This window comes from Canis lupus, chromosome 2, assembly GCF_011100685.1.
Source record: "Canis lupus familiaris isolate Mischka breed German Shepherd chromosome 2, alternate assembly UU_Cfam_GSD_1.0, whole genome shotgun sequence".
Classification (NCBI taxonomy): Eukaryota; Metazoa; Chordata; class Mammalia; order Carnivora; family Canidae; genus Canis; species Canis lupus.
The window spans coordinates 1,959,728-1,983,914 of NC_049223.1; the positions used below are offsets into that span (position 1 = coordinate 1,959,728).

The 24,187-nt window shown below is 39.2% G+C and overlaps 1 protein-coding gene and 1 long non-coding RNA gene across 2 annotated transcripts in view; one reads left to right on the forward strand and one right to left on the reverse strand.

The window, feature by feature from the left end:
• The first annotated feature begins 953 nt into the window (after positions 1 to 953).
• LOC111091150 lies at positions 954 to 22,593 on the forward strand. The gene is made up of 3 exons (XR_005355143.1): positions 954 to 1,009; positions 20,944 to 21,033; positions 22,378 to 22,593. It is a non-coding gene; the product is annotated as an uncharacterized LOC111091150 (long non-coding RNA).
• Positions 14,207 to 24,187, reverse strand: part of CREM (cAMP responsive element modulator) — a 50,316-nt gene continuing 40,335 nt past the window's right edge. The window contains exons 7-8 of the mRNA NM_001003221.1: positions 19,897 to 20,053; positions 14,207 to 14,776 (exon numbers count right to left, since the gene is read on the reverse strand). Of these exons, the coding sequence (NP_001003221.1) occupies positions 14,632 to 14,776; positions 19,897 to 20,053 (302 nt within the window). The 3' untranslated portion in view covers positions 14,207 to 14,631. The remainder of the gene's footprint in view (positions 14,777 to 19,896; positions 20,054 to 24,187) is intronic.

The following is a 24,187-nucleotide window of genomic DNA, read 5'->3' on the forward strand; positions in this document are numbered from 1 at the left end:
GGCCACACATCGGTTTTTTTCTGCTCTTCCAGATATTTCACATCAAAGACAGCTCCTCAGTCTCCAGTCTGCAGGTCAGGGGTTGAGTTAAGGGGATCTTTAAATTCAGGCATGCTTAGTCAGGAATGCAAACACACTCACAGTATTCCTTTTGGAAGATCCTTTTCCAAATAGGGCAGGGCAACTGCTCAGAAACCATCCTGGAAACCTAGAGGGATTTCCAGGTGCACAAAGGTCTAGGCTGCCCATTCTACACCCTTTACAGAAGACATCAGAAGTACATAAAACAGTGTATCCACAGATGGTTAATCAGGCCATCTATAAATATGTCTTGAAGCTCACACAATAACCTGTCAGTGTTGTAACTGGAATGTGGTGATTCTCCTTGTAACCACTGATAAAACACAGGCCCAGTGACAATACCTTGGTTGGCAAACACACAATGTGTCTTGGCTACTGCCCCTGTCAGGTGAGTTTGGAAGTTTCCTCTTAGACTACTACAGCTGGGCATAAGTAATGTAGGTACCTCTTTAGGTACTTGTCCTATGTCCAGAGGAGTCACTGCCAGTTCCGAGAGTCTCAAATTTACATAGTATTACTGCTATTAACACACACATAATTTCTAGTGTACAAGGAACTTATAGAATGAAACTCAATACAACCATATGCTGCCTTATATTCTTTCCCCCTTTATTCTAAATTGTCATCATCAAAAATATGAATTAAGCACCGGATTAGCAATTATTCAAATAAGGGACAACATAGCTCCATAAAAATATTTATATAATTTCAGCAGTGAAGGTTTTGCCTTAAGTACCAATACCTATTCTGTTTCATCTCCTTTTTTTAAACTTTAAATTTGTTAAGGTACTTCAGAGTCCATTGTGGGGTGAGAGGATGAAGGAACAATGGTTGTTGATGGATTTTTAGTTTAATGTTCTATTGATAGAAACCAAGCTTCTCAGAACCAGCTCAACAGAAGTAACAAATAAGCTTTGCAGAAACAGAGGTGATGTTTCCCCCTTTGATCCCCATATAGGTATAAGGTCCTTTGATTTAGATAAGCCTTCAATTATAAGCAAATCCTTGAGTGGCAACTATGATATCAGTAAAATCATAACACTTTTAAAAAATGTATCTTTAATCCCCTAATAGGCTTAATAATGATGGATCCTTTCATTTCTGGAGTATAGCCTTATAGCCTTCATTCCTAAGTACCTGATTCTGTGAAATGTACTCAAACAAAGATGTAATAGTTTTTAAATTATTATTTAAATTCAAGTTAACATATTAGTTGCAGGAGTAATATTTAGTAATTCATCATTTACTTATAAACCCAGTGCTCATCCCAACAAGTGCCTTCCTTAATGCCCATCACCCATCTAGCCCATTCCCCCACTCCCTTCCCCTCCAGCAACTCTGTTGTTCTCTAGATTAGGAGTCTTTTATTATTTGCTCCCTGTTTTTATCTTATTTTTCCTTCCCTTCGCCTATATTCATCTGTTTTGTTTCTTAAATTCCACATATGAGTAAAATCCTATGGTATTTGTCTTTCTCTGACTTATTTCACTTAGCATAATACCCTCTAGTTCCATATACATTTTTGTAAATGGCAAGATTTCATTCTTTTTGATGGCTGAGTAATATTCCATTGTGTGTATGTGTGTATGTATGTGTGTATACATACATATATATACCACCTCTTCTTTTTTTTTTTATACCACCATCCATTCACCAGTTGATAGATATTTGGGCTCTTTCCATAATTTGGCTATTGTTGATAACGCTGCTGTAAACATTGGTGTGCATGTGCCCCTTCAAGTCAGCATTTTCGTATCCTTTGGATAAGTCCCATGTGGTGCAATTGCTGGGTCGTAGGGTAGCTCTATTTTCAACTTCTTGAGGAACCTCCACACTGTTTTCCAGAGTGGCTGTACCAGTTTGCATTCCCACCAACAGTGTAAGAGGGTTCCCCTTTCTCTGCATCCTCACCAACACATCTGTTGTTTCTTGAATTGTGAGGTGATATTTCATCATGGTTTTTATTTATATTTCCCTGAGGATGAGTGATTTTGAGCATCTTTTCATGTGTCTCTTAGCCATCTGTATGTCTTCTTTCAAAAAATGTCTATTCGTGTCTTCTGCCATTTTTAAATTGCATTATTTGATTCTTGGGTGTTGCTTTATAAGTTCTTTTTTTATTTATTTTTATTTTTTATTTATTCAGAGGCAGAGAGAGAGAGAGGCAGGCAGGGAGGCAGAGACACAGGCAGAGGTAGAAGCAGGCTCCCTGCAGGGAGCCCAATGTGGGACTCGATTCCAGGTCTCCAGGATCACACCCCAGGCTGCAGGCGGCGCTAAACCGCTGCGCCACCGGGGCTGCCCTATAAGTTCTTTATATATTTTGAATACTAACCCTTTATCAGATGTGTCATTCGCAAATATCTCCTCCTATTCTGTAGGTTGTCTTTTAGTTTTGTTGATTGTTTCCTTCCCTCTGCAGAAGTTTTTAGCTTGATGAAATTGCAATAGTTCCTTTTTGCTTGTTTCCCTTGCCTCCAGAGACATGTCTAGTAAGAAGTGGCTGCAGCCGAGGTCAAAGAGGTTGCTGCCTGTGTTCTCCTCTAGGATTTTGATGGTTGCCTGTCTTACATTTAGGTGTTTCATCCATTTGGAATTTTTTTGTGTGTGTATGGTGTAGGAAAGTGGTCCAGTTTCATTCTTCTGCATGTCACTGTCCAGTTTTTCCAACACCATTTGTTGAAGAGACTATTTTTTTAAAGATTTTATTTATTCATGAGAGACCTACATAGGCAGAGGGAGAAGCAGGCTCCCCACAAGGAGCCGATGTGGGACTTGATCCCAAGACCCCAAGATCACGCCCTGACTTTCAGGTCAGGTCAACCACTGAGCCTGTGTCCCAAGACTGTCTATTTTTCATTGGATATTCTTTCCTGCTTTGTCAAAGGTTAGTTGACCATAGAGTTGAGGGCCCATTTCTGGGTTTTCTATTCTATTCCCTTGTCTATTTCTGTGCCAGTACCACATTGCCTTGATGATCAGTTTTGTAATAGAGCTTAAAGTCCAGAATTGTGATGCCTCCAGTTTGCTTTTCTTTGTCAACATTACTTTGGCTATTCAGGGTCTTTTGTGGTTCCATACAAATTTTAGAATTGCTGTTCTAGCTCTGTGAAAAATGCTGGTGTTATTTTGATAGAGATTGCACTGAATGTGTAGATTGCTTTGGGCAGTATAGACATTTTAACAACGTTTGATCTTCCATGAGCGTGGAATGTTTTTCCATTTCTTTGTGTCCTCTTCAATTTCTTTCATAAGGGTTCTATAGTTTTCAGAGTACAGGTCTTTTACCACTTTGGTTAGGTTTATTCCTAGGTATCTTACAGTTTTTGGTGCAGTTGAAATGGGATGGACCTCTTAATTTCTCTTTCTACTCCTTCATTATTAGTGTATAGAAATGCAGCAAATTTCTGTACATTGATTTTATATCCTGCAACTTTGCTGAATTCGTGTATCAGTTCTAGTAGTTTTTTGGTGGAGTCCTTCAGGTTTTCTACATAGAGGATCATGTTTGTGAATAGTGAAAGTTTGACTTCTTCATTGCCCAATTGGCTGCCTTTTCTTTCTTTTTGTTGTCTGCTGAGGCTAGGATTTCCAGTACCATGTTGAACAACAGTGGTGAGCGTGGACATCTGTGCCCTGTTCCTGACTTTAGGGGAAAGCTCCGTTTGTCCCCATTGAGAATGATGTTACCTGGGGGTCAAAGATGTAATAGTTGACTTTGTTTCTCAGTGTGTCTTATAAACCTACATGCTTTCTAAAGAAATATAAAAGTCAAAAACTTCAAGAATAGAATTCTTTTATAGTTATGAAATTTCAAGACATTTCAAGTTACAAAACATACTTAACCATTTTTGTATCACAGCAACCCAATAAAACCAGATTAGTTGACTATAAATGGACACAATTTTATTGGAGTGCAGAAATGTTCCAAATCGGATAATGGTGATGATTGCACAACCTGATTAATTATTATTTTTTAAAGATTTTATTTATTTATTCATAGAGACACAGAGAGGCAGAGACACAGGCAGAGGGAGAAGCAGGCTCCACACAGAGACCGCGACGTGGGACTCGATTCCGGGTCCCCGGGATCACGCCCTGGACTGAAGGCGGCGCTACACCGCTGAGCCACCCGGGCTGCCCAAATTCACGTATTTTAAGTATACAGTTCAATGATTTTTAGCTAATTAACCAGGTTGTGGGCAGCCCGGGTGGCTCAGCTGTTCAGCGCCGCCTTCAGCCCAGGACCTGATCCTGGAGACCCGGATCGAGTCCCCACATCGGGCTCCCTGCATGGAGCCTGCTTCGCCCTCTGCCTGTGTCTCTGCCTCTCTCTGTTTCTCATGAATAAATAAATAAAAAATCTAAAAAAAAAAAAAAAAAAAAAAAAAAGTGAGTTTTATGGCATGTAAATTACACCTCGGTAAAGTTACACACAAGTTAGTTGCAATGCTTCCTATGGCCACAGAATGTCAGCAAAGTCAGCAATGAATGGTTTTTCCATAAACTTAATTTTCCAAGGAGGATGCCAGCAACTGCCAGATGTAGCTGTCTTTCACTACAGAAATACCTTTGTTCTGGCTCTCAGGTGCCTGAAGTTATGAAACACCAGAGTTAGCCTTCAAGAATAAGGAAACATTTTCAAATATTGATTTAAGCAGATCTACAATGATTGAAGTTATCCAATCATTTTATCCATGGTATAGACAATAAATAACACTAATCTCACACCACCATGGTTTTTAATAAGCAACTAGAAATTCTTTCTTACTGAAAATATTAAAATCATTTAAAACTAGTTTTGGATTACTTATACATTCTAGTAAAAGTATTATATAAACTTTTATCTTTATGACTATTTTATTTTACATTTTTAAAACTACATTTTAAAGTACGATCTTTAAAAATTTGTTTTTAAAATATTTTGTTTACTTATTTTGAAGGAGAGATATAGAGCATGAGTGGGGGAGCAGGGGCAGACGAGAGGGAAAGTAGACTGCCTGCTGAGCAGGGAGCCCAGCTAGGACTCGATCCCAAGACCCCGGGATCATGACCTGAGCTGAAGGCAGACACTCAGCTGTCTGAGCCACCCAGGAGCCCCTGATTTTAAAATTTTTGATCTATGGAGCACCTGGGTGGCTCAGTAGACTGAAATGTCAGACTCTTGATTTTGGCTTAGGTTATGATCTCAGGGTGGTGAGATGGAACCCTACCCTCGTTGAGCTCCATGCTCAGGAGGGTCTGCTTGAGATTTTTTCTCTCTCCCTTTGCCCCACACCCCAGTTGCCTGAGCTCTCTCCCTCCCTGTCTCAAATAAATAGAAAAAAATTTTGATCTAAGTCCCTGAAAGTTAGACAAATTAACCAGTGAACTTTTCAAGTAACTGGGTAACATGAAAATATCTTTTGAAAGGAATATAGTCTCTCTCATTTCCTCTTTTGTTCTTTTGGAAACATAAAATGCATTGGATTATAGGAAGGCAAACCTTGTAATACACAATGAAAACCACAACCATGTCTGCACTGGTGATGCTTCCTCTTATGCAGTACAGCCCTGTTATGATTAAGAAGGGTGGAGGGAACTTGTGAGCTAGAAATTTCCTCTCAGTCATATTTGGAGCATATTTACAAGTAAAATAACATTTGTCCAAATAAAGTTTTCATGTGTCAAAATTTTAACGCAAATTAGGTTAGGTTTCCCAAATCAAATGGGTGACCTGTCTTCATTATGAGATCAATTTTTCAGTCTAAGGGATTTTTGCTTTTGAATTCTGGTTAATATTTAAAGCAATCCAAATGACAATTTTTTGGATTAATGATTTGAGAACCAGGAATCCAGTAACTGCTCACAGGGATAAGAAAAAAATAGAGCCTGAGGAAATGTTACTTACATTAACTTTTCTCAGAAATTTGAAGATCTGTTTTCTTCACAGCATCACCAAATGTCAAGGTCTAAGTAGAGGAAACTGAGGTTACGTGATGTGGCCAAAGTGATTAAGGAAGTGAATGGAAGAGTTGGGTCTAGAAACAGATTTTGTGGCTAGAAGCCCTAGGCCCTTGATTAAAACCCACATCCATTATTCATTCTGCACTTTATATTATCTGTAACATCGAGGGTTTTCTGTTGTTTTGTTGTTTCTGTAGTTCTTTTTAATCAGGATGGATTTGAAAAAACAAACAAACAAACAAACAGATAATGACTGCTTGATTCAAGCGCTATAAAATAAGTCATGAGACAATGATGTTTGGGATGATAAATGCTTTGGGAGAAATATTCAAGTAATTAGTTCTGGTGAAAATGCGTTAGGACTGAAAACGACACACGGACTCCTACTGTGCTTTGGTGAATGATGCCTACAACAGCCCAGCCATGGAGGGGTCTCCTAGCTGCTCTGCAAAGCTCCATGGCAACCAGTCTTCTTTACTCTCTGCCATTACACTAGGAGCTCCGGTTACAAGCACTGCTCTGCAAGAGACCCCCACCCCCACCCCCTGCCCCAGACTGCATGATCCTATAAGTATTTCTGGAGCAGGAGCAACTAGGCATTCAATGACGTAAGTCATGTCTCTTGACTAGAAAGATTAATGGGTCAGGCATGTTATGTACCCTTGATAAAAGAGATTTGTGGTCTACCCTTCAGGATCTAAGCGCCAACAAAATCCAGCTGGGTAGTATCAATTCAGACATCTGAATAAAAGGATAAATGAAACCATGCAAATAATACAGATCTATACATGCCTGAAAAAACAAAATTACACTGCCTAAAAGCTGAGACATTTGTGGCATCAGAGGTATTTTTATTTTAAATAAAATACTGGTTAGGTAATAAAATACTGACTGGTTAGGTAAGTTAAAGGATATTAAGAATTCTGGCTGACGAAAGTAGCATGTATGCATGTGTATTTTTAAAAACTTCTTGTGTGTGTATTGATCTTAAAACAAATTCATATTGAAATGGATTAATGTTCTAAAATTTGGAATGTCTAACATTCTGTTACTATTCATAATTTCATGTATTACAGCAAAAGTCTCTGAATTTAAGTCATTCAAAGGCATATTGTTAATGTCACTAACCTAACCTCTCAGCAATTGCCAAATATCATCAGTGTCTTAATCTCCAACTACTTTTTTTTTTATCTTTCAACCTCAGATAACAAATGCTGATCTTGGCATCTACTAAGCAACAGGATATACTATATATATTTTTTAACTTGAAAATGTCGTTGCTCTCCCACAGTGAATGAAAGATGGATTTTCCTCAGTATTGTCAATAACTTCTAGTGATATGATCATGCCTCTCTGATCCTTCTGAGCCCCACAGCCTGATAACAGGTTTAAGATAAGAATTAAAATGCTATCTATGGCCACAACTCAATGACACTGCAGCTAGCTGGGAGGGGTCGGGGATGGAGGGGAGAGGGCAAGACTCTTTGACCTTGGTCTCATTTTCCATTGTTCTAATCCCCTAATATAACTAGTTAGAAGCAATTAAAGCAAAATAAGCAATTTTACTGCAAACTGATCCTTTTAAAAATCACTTACTTACTGAAAATATGACCTGAAGCAATTTATAAAATTCCTGTATCAAATAGCTCATTCTTTTTGCAAGTAACTGTGTACTTGTATAATCAGGGGCAAATTACAGTGGGTAAATTATAGTGAATCCTTGAATAACCCAAGGGTTGGGGTACAGACAACCCCCTCCCCAGTTGAAAATCCATATATAACCCTCTTCAGTCTCCCAAAACTTTAATAGCCTGTTGACCAGAAGCCTTAATGTTAATAGTCAATTAATATGTATTTTATATATTATATACTGTATTCTTAAACTAAGCTGAGAAAAAGTTAAAATCATGAGAAAAAAATTTAAAAAATCATGAGAGAATACATTTACAGTACCATACTGTAAAAAATCTGTCTATAAGTGGGCCCATGCAGTTCAAACCTATGTTGTTCAAGGGTCAACTATATACTTTCAAGATTTCTTTTTTTTTTTTTTAATTTTTATTTATTTATGATAGTCACACACAGAGAGAGAGAGGCAGAGACACAAGCAGAAGGAGAGGCAGAGACACAGGCAGAGGGAGAAGCAGGCTCCATGCACCGGGAGCCTGACGTGGGATTCGATCCCGGGTCTCCAGGATCGCGCCCTGGGCCAAAGGCAGGCGCTAAACCGCTGCGCCACCCAGGGATCCCCTCAAGATTTCTTTTACCTTGAAGATTTACTTCAATGTGTACAAGCATAACTTTGATTTTGCCAACAGTTAGTCCTTAAACCAGTCATTTCCTCCTGATTAGCATCAGAGATTTTAGAAACCAGAGAGAAACTAATACATGCTTCTGCTCATCAGAAGAGGACAGGTTTGGCTATTCCTAGATCTAATTACTTGGAGCCATAGAATGGTCTTTCAGCAGGCCACACCACCTGCTTGACCAACATGCACTTCTCTCGTCCCTTCCCCTTTGGTTGAGGTTAGGTCAGAGACAGAGGCATTGTGCCCCTTGCCAGGTTCTGCTCTTGGTCCTGAGCTCTACCAGCCATGTGATCTTGGGCAAGCTACTTGACCTTGTCTCCAAGCCTGTTTCTTCATCGGCCAACTGGGAATGATAATAAAAGCACCAACACTTGTTGGGTTATGAGAATTAAATGTGATAAGCTATATACAGCACATTGTTTGCTGCCTGGCATAGACTAAGCACGCAGTAAATGGCGGCAATTAGTTTTGATGACAACTGCATGGTTACAGCATCCATAGACCTCAGCAAGCAACTGGAGAAAGTCCATGAAGTCTCCTTCCAGACTTATACTTACTAATGCAACTTCACTTGTTGACTTGAAGGATATATGCTGATTCCCTATAACTCTTTCCAGAAAGTCCAGATCACACAACTCTGAAAATGGGACAATAATGTAAAGAAACCAGTGGCATGATCAGTGAATTAAAGGTATCTCTTTCACAAAACGAAACTGGTAGCAGTGGCTGCCTTCCCAGGATGTGGCTTTGAGTCAGGGACAGAAAACTGACTTTTCACTATATGTCTTTGTATCTTTTGAATTTTGAACATCAAGTATGTGTTACCTATATCAAAAAAATTTTTTTCTTTTAAAAAAATATTTCTAACATGCTAATTTTTGAAAAGTAAAAAGACAGTTTGTAACATAAAAAAAGTTTATACCTCCCCCTCATGAGAGCTGGGGAACTGGAAGTCCAGCCTCACGTGCCGGTTGGAATGTCTGAGTGCCCATGGCTCTGTCATGCCCTCGCACGAAGGGTACATGCAGAAGCCCTGGGAGCTGAGAGAGAAAGGTTTAGGATTATTCAGGTTTTGACTGGCTTCTGCACAAAAGAACCAAAGGAATTACTACTGTAGATTTAGAGCAGGGGTTTCTGACTCTCTGATTCTACTGTCCAAGTAAGGCAAAGACAGGAATTGAGAGAGACCAAATAAAGTGTTTTGTGTATGTGTGTAGTCCAAATAACCCATGCTAGCTCAGCTTTTTTCATGCTGTTTTCCCAAATGTTTTTCTATTCTTTTTTTTTTAAGGATTTTATTTATTTATTTATAAGACACAGAGAGAGAAGCAGAGACATGGTCAGAGGGAGCCTGACGCAGGACTCAATCCCAGGACCCCAGGATCACGACTTGAGTCAAAGGCAGACACTCAACTGCTGAGCCACCCCGGTGCCCCCAAAATATTTTTCTAATAAAGAAATTTGAAAGAACTTAGCATCCTTTTGAAAATTAAGACTGGCTTCGGGCAGCCTACGTGGCTCAGCGGTTTAGCGCCACCTTCAGCCCAGGGTGTGGTCCTGGAGACCCGGGATCAAGTCCCACGTCGGGCTCCCTGCGCGGAGCCTGCTTCTCCCTCTGCCTTTCTCTCTCTCTCTCTCTCTCTCTCTGTGTGTGTGTCTCATGAACAAATAAATAAAATTTTTTAAAAAAAAGGAAATTAAGACTGGCTTCGAAATAATGAGGGCATTTTATTTGAGCAAGTACAATTTAGTATAACAAAGATATAACAAAGTTAATTTTCTCCTTTTACTTATCACTTCCCATCCCTGATGGAATTATGTGTGAGTCTGTAAAGAAGATGGTCCTGAAAAGAAATTTTTTAAAAAAGATTTTATTTATTCATGAGAGACAGAGAGAAAGAGAAAGAGGCAGAGACATAGGCAGAGGGAGAAGCAGGCTCCCCACAAGGAGCCCAATGCCGGGACTCAATCCCAGGACCCTGGGATCATGCCCTGAGCTGAAGGCAGACACTCAGCCACTAAGCCACCAAGGCATCCCAGAAATATCTTGTTTAAAAAAAAAGATTTTATTTATCCACCTGAAAGAGAGAGAGAGACCGCACACAAGCTGGGGGAGGGGCAGAGAGAGAGAGAGAGAGAGAGGGAGAAGCAGACTCCCCTGCTGAGCAGTGAGTCAGACTCGAGGCTCCATCCCTGGACCCTGGGATCATGACCTGAGCCAAAGGCAGATGCTTAACCAACTGAGCCATTAAGGCACCCCCCTGAAAAGAAATCGTAAATCTCATTATAAGTAAGCTACCACATAGTACTGCATGGCAAAATGGATCTTTAAAGATAAACAATACTGTGTTAAAAATACTTTGCCCTGGGATCCCTGGGTGGCGCAGCGGTTTGGCGCCTGCCTTTGGCCCAGGGCGCGATCCTGGAGACCCGGGATCGAATCCCACGTTGGGCTCCCGGGGCATGGAGCCTGCTTCTCCCTCTGCCTGTGTGTCTCTGCCTCTCTCTCTCTCTCTCTCTATCATAAATAAATAAAAATTAAAAAAAAAAACTTTGCCCTAAAAATACATTGTAATTCTAAAATGTATAAATATGAAATGTAGCTATGGTAAGATGGACATATATAGAAATAAGCTATACACAAAGCATAAATATTGAAATATACCATGCTCGAGTAGTTCAGAATCAGGCCTGTGCCTTTAGGATGACCCTAGAAAAGATGAGCCACATCTAAGTTCCTGAAGACCTTGGGACACACGATAGAAGAAAGTCAGTGCATCATGGCTAGCCAACTGGCAGCAGCTTTTCTTGTCCCATACAGGTCCAAACTACTTATTATTATTGGTTCCAGACTAAAACAACAGTGTGTTGGTTTCACGAGTCTTTTTTTTTTTTTTTACAGTGTACTTTAGGCACTCAGCAAACTGTCCACTGTAGTGGACATTAAGAATCTCTGGAGAAAAAAAAAAAAAAAGAATCTCTGGAGAAAACTGAGAAGTGTGGCTGCTGATGAGAAAGGTCCTGTTTTGGGCAAGCCTGGCTCTCAAACACATTTAAATACATGGCAGAAGTTCATTTCCTTTATTCTCCCATTCCAAATGTTTTAACAGCGTGAACTACCTAGTTAGATCTGACAAGGTGGCATAATCCCACGATTCAGGATCAGTAATTTCTACATCCCAAAGTCCAGATTCTGAAAATTTTAGGAGAAAAGAAAAGCCGCGAATGCAATGACAGCTCGTCGTCCTGCAGGACACCTGCAGACCCAGTGGTGCAGTGCCCGGGAGGGGGTGGGTGCTGCGGGCTGGCAGCGGGGTGCAGGCAGCCTCTAAGGCTGAAGGGACAGCTAGCAAACCGTGCTATCTTTAGTAGCTAGTTTTGGTGTCAGGGACAAATTAGAGGAGCGAGAATGAAAAGCTCCCACACCCCTGGGAGAGCTCAAGCCCCCATCCCACCAGCTCCCCGAGTTGCGGGTCGGCGCCCTCCCTGCACACACCATCAGCGCCCACACGCCAGCCTCCCACACCGCACACTGATGCCTGATGGTGCACAGGAGCCCGAGACCCTCCCCGCCCGGGGCAGGGGAGGGGCGGGGGGAGGGGAATCTTCGCGAGCAATCCAGAGCTGCAGTTCCTCTCTCCTGGCGGTGATCATGTAGCTGCTGCCGGGCCTGCGTGCAGGCCTTCCCCGCAGCCGGCTGCTCCCGCCTGGGGCCCGCACCGCTGCGCCGTCGGGGCTGGGGCACCCGCCTAGGCCGAATCTGGTCCTGATGCCCTCGTTCCGTGGCTGAATGAAGGCAACCCTGGTTTTTCCTACCTCCCGGCTTCTGGTTTTGTGAGGGAATGAAACCTCCTTACTGTTTAAACCACTGGGGAGTGGGGAGACCTCTGCTTTTTGAAGCCCCAAGTCGTCGGATGCAGCCCCCTTCCTCTGAAATCACGCACACACACTAACGTGGCACACCCACTCACTCTCCAGACTAAAGGCTCGAGTCAGTCCTAACATTCTCCTAAATTCATCTCCTAAATTCAAGCTCCTCGAGCAGAGCGCAGTCTGTCTCCTCCCGGTGGGAATACCCTCCTCCCCAGTACTGGGTCACTTTGGGGCCCTGTTCTAGATCTGCCCCCTCCAACAACAGTATCTTATTTCATCCCTGCCTACATCTGTCCCTGGCTCTAACATATGGCATCTCCTGTCTCTGCCACACATCTTGTCCACTCATCCTTGTGTCCCCCCTCTCCGCGTCTACCACGCCGAGAACACGCCTGATTTACACTGAGCAGAAAGCATTGTCTTCCTTCACCTGAAACATGGGATTTTCCTTTTTTTCTTGTCCTCTTTCTTCATCTTACTTCTCTGTAGGAGAAAAGGCAATAATTGAGATAAAAGAAATTCAGAGCCCAGACTCTGAAGGAAGGTAAGTCTTTCTGAAGGAAGCCCAAAATGGCCTGGCCTGCCTTCTGGGGGTTACAGTTTAGGGAAAGAATGACGACGGGGAGGCACTGCAGTGAGGCAGCACACTGGTGACCTCCTTAACGCACTGACTGGCTTCTACGGACCAAAGCAGGAGCTGGGGCGCACCCTTAACAAATCAGAAGTTAGAGGACCCGGCGGGGTGCAGCACACAGCAGGCATTTAACAAATGTCTCTGGAGTGAATGAGGATGACAGGAGCATCTTATGATTAGGGCTTTGGGCTTATACTTTTAGAGCTTTTTATTATGCAAACAGAACAAAAAGTAAATGCCAGTAAGAACATTGCTGGCTCAATGTAATGGACTTCATCTGAATGTGCTGACATAAAAATCTTTGATCTCATGTAGACTTCAAGCTGTCTTCAAACGGAAAATAAAATCTTGGGTTGTTACTTTAAAACTCCTACGGCAGCCATTAGCTGAAACGCAAAATAGGGGGCCATCTGCAGAAAGGCCTACTCCAGCATCACATGACCTGAATCTCTGGTAGCTGCTCTTCTATGTAACAGCTCTGGGGCCATCCCTCTGATGGGATGGTGGAAGGAGCATTCACAGAGAGCATAACCCAGTGTAGAAATTGGCTCATATACCCTTGAAGGTATGCGATTACAATTTTAACTTTTTTTTTTTTAAACAATTTTAACTTTTAACACATTCCAGATATTAAAAATTTCTTGTAACTTTCATTAGGTTCATTCATTCAGACCAACACTAAGAACTTCTGTAAGATCTTTTATATTACACAATACAGTAAAAACCGTAGTAAATGTTCAGATAGTTAAATGAGCACCAAACACTATAAAGTGTAACCAGCATGGTTCTATTAAAAACTCTCTTCAACTATGGCATTCAAGGACAGCAATACAATATTTTTTTTTTTACAAAGCAACTAATATAAAAATCTGCAAATGCCATAAATTCATTTATAGGCTCTTATTTTCATATAGGCATGTCACTAGATTCTTTCAATTCTTTCTTTCAATTCTTTCCCGAGGTATTTTTTTGTGGTTTGCTTTTATTGTACTGCTGGGTGCATTATCTTTGATCATCCTTTCCTAAAATGATTTTTAAAGACCCGCAAAAAATTTTATTGCATAGGACACTATTCATGACACAGAGGTTGGGTACTGCAAATATGTGGCACTGGAACAAGTCTTACAAATATTGCATTTTAAGAATTTGTTACATACTTTTTTTTTTTTTTTTTTTTTTTACAGCTTGTCTCTTTTAAAAAAATCGAAGTTATAGCTAAGAGTTAACTACAGTGAGGCATTTTAGGAATGTCAGAGGTTAGAGAATACGGTGAATGATACAAAGGAAAAAAGCCATAATTCTTGCTGGCTATAATATTGTATTGCCTTCAGAAGCAACTGTACATGTTGTAATCAGTTCATAGTTAAATATTTCTACTAATCTGTTTTAGGAGAGCAAATGTCTTTCAAAGTTTCGAGTTCCTCTATGAGCTTCTTGTTCTGAACTTCCAGCACTGCAACTCGACTCTCCAGACATTTTACATATTCTTTCTTTCGACGTCGACATTCTTTAGCAGCTTCCCTGAAAAAAAGTAGAAGCAAGAGGGCAAACAAAACATTTTTTTTGCGTGCTATTGACAAGCAGACTGAAGTAAGCTTGGTAAATCTGATCATGGCTGCATTCCAAATCTTGGAACAGCATACCCAATTCAATGTCAAACACTAAGCCACACTGGATTCTCAAGGGTCACAAGTGTCCCTTCCACAAGTCCACATGGCAATTAGTAGAATTGCTGCATCTCCTGCCTTGATTAGAGTTCACAGTAAACAAGGTCCAAGTCAAAGACAGTTACTCTGCTTTATGGCAATAAAGATCTTTGAGGGCTTTGAGTTCCTCAATGAGAGTCTTGTTTTGGTTTTCAAGCACAGCCACACGATTTTCAAGACATTTGACATATTCTTTCTTCTTCCTGCGACACTCCCGGGCAGCTTCCCTGGAACCAATACAAGGCAAATGACTATAGGAACACCCTCTCAGCACAGCCCAGACTGGCTCAAATGAACTTCTGCCCCCCAAACTCAACAGCCAATCAATGCCAGGGAAGGTTTGTACAAAGCCACACAACAAACGTAAGCAAGCACATGCCTTTTGTAAAATTAGTTTAGAACAACAGGAAAGACTTGAGAGCATGATCAATGTGTCCATCCTTCGTTGTAAATGGGTGTTTTCTTAGGGCACACATTCCATGGTAACAGTGACCAGAATGGTTTTTAGTCACCTAAAACAATAGGACCACATCCCCAAGTGGAATTTCTACAAAAACATTTACAGATCCTTTCAATTCTCTTACTTATCTTTGTCCACAAAAGGCCACATATTCCATCACAATGAGTTAACTTTATTTGGTCAAAAATGTTAGAAAAATCAATCCTCAGAAACTTGAAATGTCCATATTGGAGATTTTGTTTCTTCAAGACTGAATCTCAGTAAAACAAATAAACTCAACTACAACTGCAAGGAGCAGCTTATTGGCTAGAAAACAACCTGGATAAAGACAACAGTCAGCAAGTCACACACACATTTTCAAAAACCAAAATGAAATGGACTCTGATTCTGAAAATTAAGGAAAGGAAGAAGGGAGGGTACAGAACACAACACCCGATATTATTTGGATAATTTAAACACATGAAGTGAGAACACCACAATTAAAACTTTGGCAAGGAAGCTACTACATAACTCAACAGTATATTTCAAGACTTTTCCAATCACGTGCATTTACTACCCACTATATGGATCTTTAAAGCACTGTAGATGTGCCCAGAGGAAGGAACAGAGTGGCTGAAGCAACAAACACAAATACACAGATGAGATGAGTCAGTCATTTTACGCATAACCCCACCAAAAAATGATAAATACAGCCAACATTTTTCTCTTTCTCCTTTTTTTTTCAGGATGGGAGGGGGAGCAACTACATCATTTAACTCCTCTATAGAATATACCCTCTGATAACAGTGTTCTTTTGGAGGAGTCAGTTGAAAATAACTGCCTTTGGGGTATGCTTCATATCAAAAAAGCCTACATTGAAAGAGATAAACATATATTAACAAGAGTCATGTTGGACGTCTAAATGCCAGTAACTATAATGCCAGCTTGCACTGCTGCAATTCTGAACCAAGAGTGATGTGCACAACAGACTTGGCCAATTCTGTTTTATTTTTAGGATAGTTGACTAACAACTGGTTATCTGTTTTTTTTCTACATGGGACCAAGTGTCAGCAGAAAAAAAGACCTTGAAATCCCAGTGAACTGCAGGAAAAGATCAACCCCTACTTCCTAGCCAAGAACAATGCACTCGCCCTGTGAACTCACAAAGTTCTCAGACTTCTCAACTAGTTAACAAAAAAATTAAAAGATGTAAAAAGTGAACAGAATCTGATAAATACAGGTTGATTTAATCTAAATTATGCATAGGGAAATGTTGAGAATAAATCCAAGCACGCTCATAAATTTGCCAATCTTCTACAAAGGAACTAAAATACATTTAGTTATTAGCTAAAATACCTAGGTTTTCATGATTGAATACCAAGGTTTTCAAGATTGAATCTTACTAAATTCTAGATCTGGAAGAAAGATAATAATTTTACAAAACAAGTTACTATCAAATGAAATTTTACATATCTGATAGCAGTGCTGTGGGATATTTATCTTTTTATTTTCTATACCAAGGTGTACTATTTATTGTAAATATCATAACTCACATCCCATGTGGGAATGGGCACGTTACCAAAGTTCCAAGCCAAAACTTTAAATGATCACACCAGTAGATGGTACATTCTTAAGTACTTCCCAGCTATGGAAAACACCTGTTTCTTCTATTAATAGCTCAGTTTTCAGGCCTTGCATGTGTCTGGATATATCCTCAGCATGGAGAGGAAACACACGATAGAGAGGAAATGTTGACAAGGCTATAAAGAAACTATAAAGAAATATAAACTGTTGCTGGACTGGGAGAAATATCTATCAGATCTATCATAAATGCCAGCCAGAGAATAAAAAGGGAATGTATGAGAGGTCTTTTGTGTTAATAAGTATAACCTATATACTTTCCATGAAATTCAATCTGAAGCTTACTCTGGGGTCTATTTGAGTGACTCTGATGTAGCACAGTGGGCAGGCTCTGGAAGAAAGACCACCTGATTGTACATCCAGGTTCTGTCCAGTGTGGGCTGCGTGATCTTAACCAACTTATTATTTAACCTCTTGGAACTTCAGTCCCTCATCTGGAAAGTAAGGAGAATATCCAGACCTCATCTCATGCGAATGTAATGGGAAGAGTTAAAGAAACAGTAGAAACAAAGCACTTAAAACCTGCATATGGTACTTGCTCAACTGAGCCACTTATTAGCTATTTATCATCTGCTCTTCCCTCATCTTGCTCTGAAATTGAGGTCGGGAAAGGTAAAATCCCTCAGAATCCCTTGCAACTAGGGATTCTATTAGCTATTTCTAGCCAAGGAAATGTGGGTTAAAAGATGCTTCGAGGGTCTTCCAAGAGAAGTTTCCAGAAGGGCTAGACTCAGCTGGGCTCAGTTTTGGCTCTGGCCCTCCTCCTTTCTTTCCGCCTAGAGATGTGGCAGCCATGTGGTAATCCTTAGAACAAATGTCACATGTTGAAGGTGACAGAGCAGGGAGGAGAGCCTGGATCCCTGATGACACTGCTGAGCCTTTGTTCTGGCTGCACATACCCTGGACCAGCCACATAAGATCAAAATAATGTCTACAAGGTGAAGGCTCTATTTCCCTGGATTATTTACAGCCCAAACGCAGATGTTATCCAATAGCTGTTATTAGTTAATTTTTTTAACCTAAAATTTCATGATTGTTTTCATCAGGGAAATTTTTTATGTATGTGCAGGTAGTTGTAGGGCATGTTTAGGGGAACCCATTGCCTAATATTTCATCTATTTCATTTTGTAAGTCTACTGACAATATTTTTTAATCTAAAAATAAAGGTAAAGAATAAAGACAAAAGGGAAATAAGAACACTACTTTCTAGGTCTTTCTTTTTTATTTTCTTTAGGAAAATAAGACATCAATGAACACTTTTACAGTTTGCATTATTGCCACACTTTATATTTCTAAACTGAACTTCATAACGTACATTCCGGGACCATAGAAGGAATTATTTTCAAAGTTTCCTGAAATCTCTGAAAAGGACAGTTTTTAAATTTCCATATTCCTCCATCAGATCTAAGTTAGAGATCTTTGATAGCAAGACTTTCATATAATAACGTATGATACTATGTGAGCTCCACCCATTCAGACCCTTCAGAATTTTGTTTTATTTATTTAAGATTTTATTTATTTATTTGAATGAGAGAGAGAATACAAGCTGGAGGAGGGGCAGAGAGTGAAGCAGACTCTCCACTGAGCAGGGAGCCCAACATGTGACTTGATCCCAGGACCCCGAGATTATGACTGAGCTGGAGGCAGTCGTCCAACCAACTGAGCCACTGAGGCACCAACCCCTTCAGGATTTCTGAGTAAAATGCTGACAATGAAAAAGATGAACCCAGCATGACTTAGTTAATGGAGAACCACCACCGATAGAGATGCGTATATCTCAATGATCCTATTTCTGGTCATCTGTTGCATTTTCCAGGGCACAAAACTCTATCTAGTGATCTGTGATAACTACAATGCTTGGGAACTGAAGCCAACTTAAAGAGTCCTATAATAATATATCAAACTGTGACAATTGAAGGACTATTAGTAAAGTGAATATAGCTGCTCCTGGTTCACATTCAATTACAAAGGACAATTATGATGTCAGCACTTATCTCTGAATTGTAGTAGCTCAGAGGCCACAATTTCTAGATTAAGTAGCCTGCTAATGCTAAACAAACCACCATCATGTGGTTCTGGTCAGAGATGAGCACATGATCCCATCTGAAATGTTTTGTTTTCGGGGATCCCTGGGTGGCTCAGCGGCTCAGCGTTTTAGCGCCTGCCTTTGGCCCAGGGCGCGATCCTGGGTTCCAGGATCGAGTCCCACGTCGGGCTCCCGGCATGGAGCCTGCTTCTCCCTCTGCCTGTGTCTCTGCCTCTTTCTCTCTCTCTCTGTCTATCATGAATAAATAAATAAAATATTTTTTAAAAAATGAAATGTTTTGTTTTCTTACAATGAGGGCATGATTTAACATTTAAAAATAAGGTGACCAAACAATTGGGAAAATTCTTAGGCTATTCTACTCATTTTGAAAATCAGATTAATTTGCACCATTTTCCATCATAAAAACTAAACCAAAAAATAGTATTACATATCAAACTAAATAATTTTGGAAAATGCCATTTTTATTACATATTCCTGTTTAAAAAATAAAATGACAGAAACATGGCACAAGAATAAGTTAGAAAATGACAGAGTATGAACTGAAAGTACATATGCTATAGTATTAGGTATCTCTAAGTTATGGGGCTCTAAGTAATTTTATTTCTTTCTGTTGCTTTGTATTTGCACTTGACTAAAATTTATCAGAATTAATATGTATGTATTTCAGTATAATATAGAAAAAGTCACAAAATAGATAAAAACAAACTACATACAACAGGCTTAGAAAATTCTTACTTATTTAAACTTAAGTAAACTCTACCCCATTGAATCCAAGATCAAGAGTTGCATGCTTTACTGACTAAGCCAGCCAGGTGCCCCTACAAGACTTAGAAATTCTTAACTCACAGTTAAATTCATTTTGCTTATAAAGACACTAAAAAATTAAACTTATCACTTACTTCACAAAGTAAATACCAAGTAAAAAATAAATCTTTATTTGTAATAAAGCTCTTCCATAATCATTAAAAAAATTAATATCTTTTAGACATTACCCTTACAACACATAGGGAAGCGCCTCCTCTGATGAAATGGTTTCAGGGATAGGGAGTCTGATGACAAGACAATCTAATTACCATTACATGCAGAGCACAAACCCCAAAATGCCACAGAACATGTAACTTGGGAGAAATGGCTTGGGAAAAGCGATTTTTTAAAAAAGCCCCACAGCAATAAGTTATGTGTCCAATAAGCGGTTACTGGTTTCCAGTGAAACATCCTACCTGTTTTTCATTAGCCTCAGCTCTCGTTTGCGTGTTGCTTCTTCAGCTAGTTGCTGGGGACTGTGCAAACTTCCTGGCGAGGCAGCCATCACTACTCCCTGTGGCAATGCAGTAGTAGGAGCTCGGATCTGGTAAGTTGGCATGTCACCAGTGGCGGCTGCAATGAAACAAAATGCGACAAGTTTATATAAACAATTCACAACTTGATCTTTTATATAAAATTGATGTGGAAATAACACACTTCTTTTTACATGTCATAAGAAGTGACCTTGCTGATGTGTAAGGTGATTATTCTGAGCATTTAAGTTTTAGGTATCTAAGATCTTCAGCATTTTGAACAATAATATTCAGCATGCTCTATTACTGTTAAGGTAGAAAAATGCCCCAATGCATTTTAGAAAGGTTTTTATCAAAGGCTAAATTAGGGAGGCTTTTCAACTGCTCTCTGGGGGAAAAAAGCCCTGATCTGTTTGTGAATTCACATGATGTAAATACTTTCACCATGGCCAATTTCAAGCTACCAGTGTGACCTCACAGAATATGGAGATGGGGAGACATACATGGTAAGTAGTACACCATACAGATAAAAGAGAGGTAAATAACCTCAAGAGCATAGATAAAATTATGAGAAGTGATGAGTTTTGAGTATTTATTGGTTTTAACATAACTTGTTAAATATATATGTATTTCTTTATATATACTTAATTTTTAATAATGGCTCTTTTTTACAATCAGCTCACAAAAACCCTGAAAATTTAATAATCACTCTAGCATGTCAGTGGGAGCTGGCTCTAACATACTACTGCAAAAATTTTAATTAAGCAGAACATTTCCAGGATGCCCAGGTGGCTCAGAGGTTGAGCGCCTGCCTTTGACCCAGGACATGATCCTGGAGTCCCGGGATCAAGTTCTACATCAGGCTCCCTGAATGGAGCCTGATTCTCCCTCTGCCTGTGTCTCTGCCTCTCTCTCTGTATCTCTCATGAATAAATAAATATAATCTTAAAAAAAGAAAAGCAGAACATTTCCATTCTCTGAATATTCCAGATGAAGAGATTTTCCTGTACCCTATTATCATGCCTGAGACAGTTGCTGGATGTCGTTAAATACAAGTCCTTCTACCAGAAGATGACTGAGGTATTGGAAGGGAAATACTACCTCGCTGTATTTTCAGTTTAAAAACCAAAACAAAATAAAAAAACAAAGAAGCAAAGCTCTACTTAAGTCTAGTTTATCTGGGGGATGATAATTTCTGCCTCTTGTAGGTTTCTTGAGATAATAATACATTCTAAGTATTCAATTAAAAAACTTTTCTAATTAAAGTATATTCATAGTTAAACGACAGACTTAATATTTACTTAGTATTTAGACTGAATACTAAAAGTCCCCCATTTCATAATTTATACTCAACATTTGCCTTTCTACTGCAATAAACATAGCTTCCTAGAAAAGACAGATGGATTTAAGTGATGAAATATGCTTCTACCATCACTGTTTCAACTTTGAGAATGTATGGTCCAGAGTTAATCCGACACCCCAAGATATTACAAAATTCATGCTATCTCAAAGTTATATGCAAGAAATAGGTTTTACAAAAGTTATCAAATCCAGGGTGCCAGGGTGGCTCAGTGTTCAAGCATCTGCCTTTGGCCCAGGGCGTGATCACAGGGTCCTGGGATCAAGTCCCACATCAGGCTCCCTTCATGGAGCCTGCTTCTCCCTCTGCCTGTGTCTCTGCCTCTCTCTGTGTGTCTTTTATGAATTTAAAAAAAAAAATTTTTTTTAAGTTATCAAACCCTACAAAAATTGGTCTGAACCAATGCCAATCAAAATATAAAACACATCACTTCCATATTTCATTAAAATGCATTATAACCATTAAGAGCTGAAATTTTACCCAAAGGGGACACAAAGACTTTTTTTCACTTACATAAAATATTACAACTGAAAATAGCCAACCAGTTTAAAAGGTTAATAAAAAACTGATCTATGTGCTCCTTTTTGGGTAAATGCCAGGGTTTTTTCCCCCTTAGAGCTTAAGAATTAGGTGAAAAAAATGTTTTAAATTTTTAAAATATGGCTTTGGGGGAAGAGCACCTGAAAAGTCTTCATAAGATTAACAAAAATACCACTTATAAAGTTGCACTGCTCCTTCCTTTATATATATATGATTTTTCAAACAATGGTGATTAATAGTAACTGTGATAAATATAATGATCACCAGCAAAATCTCTATCAATAATGAACTTGGGAAAAACCCTAAATTTGTTTTTGTGACCATTTAAAATACTGTATACATAGTTATTCATTATATGTCATAGGAAATCTTACGGCTTTGAAATATTTAAGAAGAAAACTTTTAAAAGTTTTAAACTGTTAACCCACTAAAGATTTTTTATATTTTAATCGTATTGTCAGAGGAGATAGAATGGAGCACAGAATAACATAGTTCTCTCCTCTTCTCTCTTTACCCACATCCAGGGAAGAAGGTTACGGGATCATAAAGGTTGAAACAATGGGACAGCTGGAGGCGACACAGGCTTTCTAAAACTGGAACAATAGCCAGTGACGAATGAGAAGTTTATAAGAAGTTTATGTGTCACTGTGTGGACATTTGCAGGCAGCATGGATGCATACCTTGGTCTAGGGTTGTTCTTTTGCAAATGCTGGTCACAGAAAAGTGCAATAAAACTAATAGAGGAGTTCATTATACTCTCTCCTTTTGTGCACATCGGCTATGTTCTGTACTATAGTTAGAGCTGAATGCTCAGAGGACATGTAGAAGTTAGTTTAAGAGTATCCACTCTTTTTTAAAAAAGGAGAAAAGGGGGGCAGGCAAACTTCACAGATGAAAACTAAAGTTCATCCATTGGACTTACAACCAGAAATGGTTCTAAACTTTTGCCGGTTTCCAAAAGGTTTCAGCTGAAACCACCCTCACAGGACCAAATTTGGCAACATGAAGAATAAAAGCAATTCAGAACAAGTATTCTTAAAACATTCTGAGCAATAGCTCAGGAAAAAGATATCATTTTAAAAGGCTATCGTGGAAGGGGCTGAAATATTTGGATATATATCAGTTCTGGGGTGTTAGGTAATAAATTGGGTTTTATTGTAATATTTCAGACATACTATGTATTTATCTCCTTCAACAAAAATTGGATTGCAGGTCATTAGTTCAAGACAGAAATATGAATTAGTACTAATTAGTAGGAACTAACATACATTTCTGTAATCTCCTAAGGAATCTGTGTGAATGTACACCTTTAGTGGTCACAGAGTAAATGTCAATGGATAAATTTCATATATTCAAGTATGATCTTATTAGTAAATACACTAAAAAGATACGGGCAAAGAGAATCTCTTGTTTTGAGAAAATCCAAGCATCAAAAAGTTTTGTTGTTGAAAGAAGTGATAAGAAAGTTTTTATCTTAGTTAGCTTCAGTTTCAAATATTGTGAATTCAGGGGCAATTTAAAGCAGACTTGATACCTAGGATCATAGTTCAAAGAACCACCTTATAGTCTTTGATGATATATTCTTATCCTGTACGCCTATAAAGGCCAGTTCCTGTTCCATCTAACTACTAAATGTGTGTCCACATTATTTATTCTAGAATTTCACTGTATATGTTATTTCTAAAAATAAATGAGCCTCCAGTGGGGCTGCAATCTTGTGACTGAAGAAAGATAATAAGAAAAAGATACGTAGATACTAATTTTGTTCTAAGGCACCAAAAACTTTAAAGACAAGTCAAGGGTGTCTTTTTTTAGCTTGGTACCCCTATAACCTAGCACAGTATTTGGCATAAGATGAGTGCTCGGTGGGTTTACAGGTACACCATGAAGAAAATTTTGAACTTCCCAGGATTTTGCCCAAGCCCACTGTCATTTGAATGTTTAAAATAAGCAGAATTATTATTATTATAAGACTATTATTAGCTATTATTATAGCTAAGTCTTTAAATCTCTAACACCAAGACATGGGAAGCCCTTACAAGATGCTATGTATTTATTCAAACTGGTGTTATTTACTAATCTTCCCTTAGATACTAGTCATCTCGCCTGGCATTTGAGAAGCAGATGAGTTCTAATTATAGTGTATTTCCCATCATCTACCTCCTGACATGAAAATTTTTTTTAGGTTTAGCATCAAATATTTCATGGAAAAAGAAAATTCCTAGAACTCTCAATTCTGGTCATTAAACTTCATACCTCTCTTCACAAGTTTTAAACACAGTACAGTAGAAAAAGCATGGGATTTGGAGTCTGGATTCTAGTCCAGCTCTGCCA